Source organism: Loa loa (assembly GCF_000183805.2).
Source record: "Loa loa unplaced genomic scaffold supercont3.60, whole genome shotgun sequence".
NCBI classification, from domain to species: domain Eukaryota; kingdom Metazoa; phylum Nematoda; class Chromadorea; order Rhabditida; family Onchocercidae; genus Loa; species Loa loa.
In genome coordinates this window covers 286,675-295,722 of record NW_018108240.1, presented here as the reverse complement: position 1 = coordinate 295,722, position 9,048 = coordinate 286,675, and the positions used below count along the sequence as shown (strand labels likewise).

The following is a 9,048-nucleotide window of genomic DNA, read 5'->3' as shown; positions in this document are numbered from 1 at the left end:
ACAGTTTTAAACTTCTAATCTGATCAGGCTCTCTAATTCAGGGTCTGATCAGGTCAGAATGCAACCTACTTTTCAATCATTTTACGGTGGAAATTTTTTACTGAAACGAAAGCCGTAAAGAATGCAAAAGTAATTTCTTCATTTAATCATTCACAATACCTATCTCATTCGAAATACCTTCCTTACCTTTTAAGGTGTTCGTAATTTCATCTGTTTCGAAGTATTTATAAACTCAGACGATTTTTTCGCGACATTAATAGAAGATGTTTTTATTTACAATTCTATTTATTATACTACCACTGCTGCTGTATGCTATTTACGAATTATTGGGCCGTAAATTGACAAGTGGTGAAATTGACAGGAAAGCGGTACTGATCACTGGATGTGGAAGCGGTGAGGATTTTTGTGGTACAGAGAGTGATCCAAACATTGGGTAGGATTTTGGAAATGATTTACGGGTGATGGCTAAAAAAATTTTGAAATAGACAAAGAATCACAAAAAGATTGAAAAAGGAGAAATCATTTTAAGGATTTGGCAGAGATTTAGTGAAACGATGTCTTCAGAATGGACTAATAGTTTTTGCAGGATGTCGCCGTGCCACTGTAAGTTCTTAAACTATTTTAAAAATTTACTAATCATTTCAATTTATTTCTTCGGTTTTATTGAAAAACAATTAGAAATAAGGCAGGAAAAGAAAGAAATAAAGAAATAACAGAGAGTTACGGAAAAAAGACGCCAATTAAAAGTGTAATATTTATTTCATTCAATGTACTCTGTTATTAGTTCTAGAAGTTTGCAGAGTGTGAATGAATTGGAAGAAAGCAACAGTTCAATCAATCAAGGTCGACTGTATGCATTTCAAATGGATGTGACCGATGACGAGAGTGTTCGGAAATCCCGAAGAATTGTAGACAACGTTTTAAGAGAAAAGAATCTCGGTTCACATTCTTGACATGAGTGACTGTTTTTGTAACGAACATTCTTTGTTTGTGACGAACAAATATTTCTGTAGTTAATCATTAGATAAATATTCTACTTTACACTCAATAAATACTTGAATCGGAATTTGATGAAATGGAATTCAGAGATGATTCTCACAGGGTTACATTAGCATTGTATGGCGGGTCATTTTATCGCAAGCATTGTTTATGTAAGAAAATAAAAAGAAATAGAAATTTGAAAAATTTACTTAAAATATTGAAAATGAAGATATGCTTGTTTGAAGATATTTTCAGTTTTTCATGCGCTAATCAATAATGCCGGAGTGCGAGGCAATATCTTTTACGATGATTTTTTGACTTTGGACGATTACAGAGAAGTATGGGATGTGAATACATGTGGTGTGATACGAGTAACACAAACATTTCGTGATCTTATCAAGAAATCCAGGTTATAATGATGCACATCTTCATTGCATGCTTAACGAATAACAATTGGGCAATTGTGAAATTCGAAGAACGAACAACAATTATGAAATTAAGAATAGTTTCTGCGATTGAATTACTGATTCTGGTTTCAACCGTGCCCGTACTGTCGCTCCAATTTCTCGATTTTTCAAGATAATTTGCAAAATTACAGACTTTCATGAATGATTTCGAGGAAATTTGTCCACTTTGTGAAATTCAATCATTTCGTATATTTAATAAGCTTTTTTTGAAGCTATTTATTTTATCTTAAAAGATAGGCCATAATTGTGATATGAATCTGTTTCCGTTCATTCTTCCTTTTATATTTGCTACCAAAACTGAGTTTCACATTACCATGTATTATTAATTATCCTAAATTTCGTTTCATTCGCGCCTTTCTTCTGAAAAACAAATCTTAGAGGTCGAATAGTGATATGTAGCAGTGCCATCACATTATTCCCGACAGCTGGCAATGGTCCTTATTCTTGCTCAAAGTTTGCTGTCCAAGCTTATTCTATGGTTATTAGGTAATAAATTATCCATTTTTTACATCATTTTCAATTCAACTGGATCTTGAAACTTTCAGATGAAGTTTGCAAATGTTTAGAAAATGAATTGAAGGCATGAACTGCAACCATATGGGGTGAATGTGATAGAAATTATACCGGGATCCTTTGAAAGCGGAATGCAGAGTTCTGAGAGGTTGATTAAAATGTTGAACAAGGTGTGGTACCGAGCACCACAAAAATTGCGTGATGAATATGGATACAACTATAACGACAAAGGTATTCTGTTGTGCTTTTATATAAGTTTCAACACATGATTAAATTTATAAAGTACGGATCAAAATAATTTCTGACTATTGTAATCTATTATATATTTGACAATTTTCAGCAAAAGAATTTACAAAAGAACTACAACAGAATATTGTGGAAAAAGATTCAACATGGGTTATCGATTCTTATTACGAAGCAATCGTTGCGAAGCGACCAAAACTTCTGTATCGAATTGGTTGGGATGTGTTAATTACGTAATCATTATTATATTTGCAATAAACCAAAAATGATGAAAATCTTAAAAGTACTAGCTAGGTTCAAGATATAAGTGTAAATCTAATTTAGCACCGAGTGGTCAGTATTCTGATCCTATCCAGGATACCTGAAATTCAATGTTTAAAATGATCGTTTCAATTTCCTCTTGCAGATTCTATCCGTATTCATTCCTTCCATTGCGACTGCAACTTTATGTGATGAAATTTTTAATGCATTTAAATGGAGCACCGTCACCAGCGATAACGTCGAAAAATATACGTTCAGAAAGTCCGAAAATCCTAGACAACTAAAATTCCTGGCAAACCTTAAAAGAAGACATTTTGCGCAAGCACATATTTGCTCTTGAATGACATCGATCAATACAGTTTGTCTAGACCATCCTATTTCAAAGATATGTTCAATTTTATAACCGATTTCAGCAAGAAGTTCAATTTCTTTAATTTTAATCCAAAATATAACCGCCATATATACTATGATAATAAACATATCGGAAAAGTTATTCACATTCACGTCAAGAGACGAACGAAATGAAATGAATGACGTGTAAAAAGCATGGCTAATTATAAACATTGTTTGTAGAATCTTAACGCTATGATCAATTATTTAACTGTTTAAAAGATGTTTGGGGCATTATTTAAATAATACTAAAAATGCTTTACAACTGTTGTTCAATTTATTTATCGAAATAACACTGCAATCAACGAATTAAATTAATACATCCACAAGTAGGTACAATCCTCTTGAAAATGCAGAATTTACTATTTTTTAGTGCGCTATCTTTACAGTATTTAAAATCATTAGAAAAGTTCAATACTTCTTAAAAATTGCAATAATTAAATGTCTGTTTCAAATTATTCTCGTAGTGAAATCGTAGTGAAGTCAGCTTTTTCATGCTTATTTCTTTACAATAAGTTATGATTCGCTATGATTATAATTTCTTTTGTTTGGTGGGAGACAAAATAGTAGGCAATTCAAGCTGCAAATTTTTTAAATTTCTAAAACCAAAAGAAGTTGACATTGTAACTGTGAGGGATATCCTCTGTCACTAAAATCCCGAGAAGAAGCAGTGAACCAATAATTGCCTTGATACTGTTGGTATAATGTATTGTATGTATAGATATACTGTGCAATGTGAACTAATATTGTGCATCCACTATTTTATGTTCTATAATAATAATTCTTGTGACCTAAGGAATGACCTCAGAATTGACCTCGGAACTGACCTCAGAACTATCCAAGGATCCGCCCAATTCGAGGAAGAAGAAGATCCTGAGCATCAAATCATTTTCGAAAGGCGTGTTCCAACAGGTCACTTGGGAAGACGATAACGGGCGTCATTCGGTCTTTGGTTTCCCTTTGTTCATACTGATATTATAATTGTTGAATTCGTTTCTGTATTAATCAACTCATAAAGGTTTAATTAGCCAAGTTTGAGGTACTACCAACTAAAGAGGTAGGTAGAAAGAACCCTCACTTTTTGTTACGGTTGAAGAAAATCGGCGACATCCTCCTATAAGCTATAATAGGGTATGTTGAAAATCTCGAAAAAAAACGCTTCATCTCTGTTTTTGCATAATTTGTTATGTTATCAGTTCCGATTGCAGAGGAAGGAGAAAATTCAGGAAACACCAATATTTAAATATGCAGTTAAAAATTTTTATCTCAAAAACTATACAGCTTTTTGCTTCCTTTTTTTCCGTACTTTTTACAACAAACATCATAGCAACACCTCTACCAGACTAAAATTAAAAAAAGAATACATCCGAAAATTCTCATTATTCCTATCATCTATAGATCTCTCGCAACTGCAACTCCGAAAACTAATTATTATAATATCAAGAGAAGTGGAAATACTCGCCCAGTTATCACACCTTTATTTTTGCAAACTTACCGTTGTATTCCTGATCTAAGTTGGAAGAAGTGTATAAAAAAGGAAATTATTGGGATAATATTACGGTTAAAATGGCATCCGTTAGCATAATGCACTAATTATTTGAGTATAAATAGTTTAAATAACTCGATTCGTCACTGCTAGACATTGTTCCTTATCAGGAAGATTATCGGCTTTGGTATCAACGGATCAGAACATATCATATGATAAGCTTTTAAGACATCAAGTTGAAATGAACAATAATTGTCGCGAATTTTGTTTAGGAAGTTCTGTAATAAAGAAGAATCATAAGTAAATGTATTAAGATGTACTAATTTGCATGTACCATGATGAATCATGATTAAGATTAAACTTGTATGTATGAGTAAGAACGCTATCATTGCATAGAATTGTATATGTCCTCATTGTTTAGCAATGTACCCAAAAAGCTCTACATTAATATACGCTAACTTTATTAATTATTTATGCTTTATTAACATAAGCTAATAAAGATGCTAATTATTGTAAAATCAATCCTTAAAGGATGTTTATATAAACATTACAGATAGCAGAACGTTCTTCTTTCCTTTTATTCTCCAAATTGGTGTCCTCGAAATTATCTCGCTGCGACGTTTATGGAGTTAGCTTTACGCATTAATTTTTGCTTCGTAATTTTTAATGATTATATTGTGCGATTATACTATTATTTCGATTATAACAACGATTATACTGTTGTTTCCTATCATCTAATGGTTTAATTATCCAAATTTGAAGTAATTTAAGTACAGAAAACCTTGCAATTCTAGTGTCACGATGAGTGAAATATTTCCGAAAATACAAAATTTTTCACTTTAGTGATAATAAATCGCATGTTACTGAACAAATTTTCATCAAGATTGCTTGCAATGAAGTTCGATATTCCGGAAAAACTCGGCATTACGATACATACTGTTACGGGAAAATATATAATTGCCGGAAAATCACCATTGCACCAAATGAGTAAGAGATAATTGACCAGTACTATCAGTAAAAGTAGCCAATCACTATTTATCGAATGTCACACTCTCAATCTCTAACTTCGCATCCTTTTGTTAGCAATAAAATCGCGTTCTTATGACTCTCCGACATAGCAGTACTATTTCTTTAGATAAATTTCCCTTACGTATGCATCACGTGCTGTTATTTTCCTAATTGTTCAAAAACTCTCTCAAATTCTCTCTATGTTTCATCTCATACACTCCCAATGTGTTGTTGTTACAAATAGAGCCAATAGTAGACTACATGGCTTTTGATACTAATAGTTATCAGGCTTGGCATTCCTTCACTCTATGGCTAACCTCTTTCATTTGATTCATTTCTGGAAATCGTAAATGACATTTTTTGTGTCTTCAAAAAATAACTGGAAAAGGGTAAAGGTTTTCAGTGGCGGTAATTAATCACTTTTTGGTCAAAATGGATTTTGAATGACACCATTGAATCATAACTTTTATCTATTTGGCAATACTTGAAACGTCATTTAATTGATGACACTGCGATAACTTCAGTTAATCAATAATGAATCAATATTTTTCCAATTATTTGTTGTCTCAGTTATTATATTCGTTTATTAATTACTCTTCTTAGAGTTTGCAGTCAGATAATGTTTGATAGCTGTTTTCCACCATTACGGATGTGTTTGGAGTGTGTACAAGGACCAAGCTTTTCGGTCACTCAGAACAATACCCATTTTCAAAGTGAACCACATTCCGTGAGATTGGATACAGTGTTCATGGGTAAGCTAAATGTTTTTCGATGTTTTGATTGGTTACTGAAAACATTTATCATTTTAATCAGATATTAATGATAACGTTATTACCTCCTACCAGCAATCAGTTAACATGTTTAGTACTTTATTCAAATGTCAACTTAAATACAATATGGTTTCTTTGAAGTAGCTTTCTTCGTACAAAGTGAATACTGACAAGTCGTGAACTATTATTGACCAAAATTTAATCAATATATGATTCCAGTTTGATAACAAATGTTTGTAATAGTGCAGGGAAGTATGATTGAGTAGAAGGTTCATTATTTCGAGAGAGTTATTTATCGATTCAAAAATTCATAATTTTGATATAGAAAATGATACTTTGCAACGTTATTTGATGACACAACAGCTAGTTGCATGATTTTCAGTTCGAATCAACTACTTTGATGAAGAATTGATTAGATCTTCAAGTTACTGTTCGTTATTTTGTACTTAAGTCTCTGATATCTGGTTTTTTGCATTGGAAAAAAAGATACTTCGACATAAAAAAAGACTGGATTAAAAAATTTTGAGGAATACAGATTATACATTTGCTCAACTGTGACAAAATACATTAGTTAAAGCATGAAAGATAAGTATGTTTAGAGTTGACTGTCGTAGATCTCTTCATTATTTCTCTTCATCTCTTTATTACGCATTTTTCTTCGGAATAATTTTGATTTTAACCCCATTTTAAAGTTATGTAGTACTTAACTTTTTGGGTTGGTACTCGTTGTAGCTGGACAATTCATCACATAGTTTTTCATTTCTTCATATGTTCGGAATATAGGTGACGATGTGGTGCTGCTGAAAAACGGTCAGCGAATTTGCGGTTCAGGTGCAGCTCTGTGTACCGTTCCGATCGTGCAAAATAAAGCTTATTTCCAAGTCAGTATTCAGCAAACTGGTACGTTATTTAATATTTACTCTCTTGTCCGTGTTACTTAAAATCTGTTATCTTTTTCTTTGTTTTCAATTTTAGTTTTTTTTTAGTTTGCAGAATCAATGGTTATAATTGAACCTTGGAGCATCTTGAGTAACTATTAACTTGTTATTTTTCATTTTCGTTTAGATGGATTAAGATTGAGGTTTGGTATCCAGCTTTCACATTTTTTCATGTGCATTTGGACATTTATTTTACTTTGGAAAAATAAATGTCCAGATGTGTAATCATTCATTCTTCGTTGAATGAAAATATACTGATATAAAGAAGAATTCATGACTTAAAATCGTAGTTTAATCTATTCCAAAATCTAGATTTAATTGTGAATTAAGTGTGAATTTATGACACTATGTTTATCTTTTCTTTTTTTTTGGTGGTGAATTTTTGCTTACGAAAAGGAAAAAAATTCTTTTTTGGGGATATGGGGCATCGGATTGGCGATGCGGTCGGCAGTTTTGAATTCGGTGCCAGTAACTGCGAACTGTTGGATTTTGAGACAGGATGGACAAATGGTAGCAAATGGTGAAGTATTGGGGAAGGTAGATGAATCTATCGATGAGGGTGACTGCATTGTATGTATTTATTCCATTACTTTTGTTAATTATTTGTAATACTGAATTTCATTTTAATAATTCCCTTTTTTTGAGAGATTTAAAAAAGAAATTTCAGGGCGTTGCATTCGATCATGTAGAACTCAAGTTTTACAAAAATGGTGTATTATTGCCATTGTCAATCTCCAACATTAAAGGACAGGTAAGCGCATTTTTTTCATAGAAAATGAAGTAACCTATTCCATCATTATGTAGCCGTGGTAACAATCAGGTAATGATGGAACGCACTGAAGTCTATATTTTCAAGTTTCATGAAAACCCTTTAAAAAATGCTACCTGTTTACCGGCTTGAGCAAAATTATCCGGTGGCAGTCTCTTCTGTGACAGAATGGATTATATTTGGCTTGTTTATTAATCGGAGACTGATTGCACTGAATGATCCAGATTTGTTGGGAAATCACAGCAATTTCCACTTTTCCCCTGTAACGATTGAAATGTTGCATGGATTGCAGGTTTATCCTATTGTTTATGTTGGTGATAATGCAATTTTGGACGTTGCGTTTCGACTGTTTTCGTATAATGCACCTGAAGGCTATGAGGAAATCATGGTGGAGCAGACTATCCTTTAAAGAGAATATATTGTATATGTATTCGGTTCTTTTTACATAATATATAGATTTGGTTACAGAAGAGGGATCATAAATCATACTTGAATTGGGCTTTTATTTATTTGAAAGAAATCTATATCATAAATAATCCTGGTTCTCTCTTTCATTAATCAATTTGTTTTGTGTAAATTTTTTCTCGACTATTTTTATTTTATGCTTGTAGACAATATATTTGCACTCGTATAGCATTTCTGCTTATAGATTTATGAATTTCTATTTATAGTTGTTCACTTAAAAATATTTGAGCTGTTTGAAAGAATATTGTTTGAAGGAAAACCAAGAATTGAAGGATCGAGAACTCCCAAATGTTTATTTTGATAAAACTTTACCTAATTTTAGAAATTATTCTACATGAATTCTGTTTGGGTTTTAAAGAAATCAGCAGAAAAGACTCATAATGATGTCGCTGTCAGACGATCGAGTCTGGTAGTTTAGACGAGATTGACACCTCGTTTATTAGTATCAGCGGATAGAGGGTTCGAAAGAGTATTGATTGTTCACCTCTAAAGAAATGGAACTCGGAAATCCAAGTCAAGCACTTGGAAAATTTGTCAGCAAAATGTCATACTAACATATCGGAAAATGGCGAATTGACATATATCTTGTAGCAAATGCCTTGCGAATACTACTTGTGGTAGTGACGCTAAACTTTGTGTAGATTTTATATTTTGCGTATTAGCCCGCTTTTATATATATGTACATTTTTTTACTTATTTACTTACGACTAATACTTTCTTTACGAAATAAAGTTCCAATTTTTTGTCGTGTTTCATT

General features: G+C 32.2%; 2 protein-coding genes across 2 annotated transcripts; both read left to right on the top strand.

The window, feature by feature from the left end:
* Positions 1-263: 263 nt before the first annotated feature.
* LOAG_17317 (hypothetical protein) lies at positions 264-2,749 on the top strand (the record flags this gene model as incomplete). The annotated part of the gene is made up of 8 exons (XM_020449975.1): positions 264-393; positions 530-603; positions 801-939; positions 1,237-1,390; positions 1,827-1,934; positions 2,029-2,192; positions 2,302-2,437; positions 2,611-2,749. 8 exons carry the CDS (start codon positions 264-266, stop codon positions 2,747-2,749), a joined length of 1,044 nt encoding a protein of 347 aa, XP_020306430.1.
* A 4,746-nt stretch (positions 2,750-7,495) lies between these two features.
* On the top strand, positions 7,496-8,235 carry LOAG_17316 (hypothetical protein; the record flags this gene model as incomplete). The annotated part of the gene is made up of 3 exons (XM_020449974.1): positions 7,496-7,627; positions 7,725-7,808; positions 8,119-8,235. The coding sequence occupies 3 exons, from the start codon at positions 7,496-7,498 to the stop codon at positions 8,233-8,235; spliced, it is 333 nt and encodes a 110-aa protein (XP_020306429.1).
* Between the last annotated feature and the right edge of the window lie 813 nt (positions 8,236-9,048).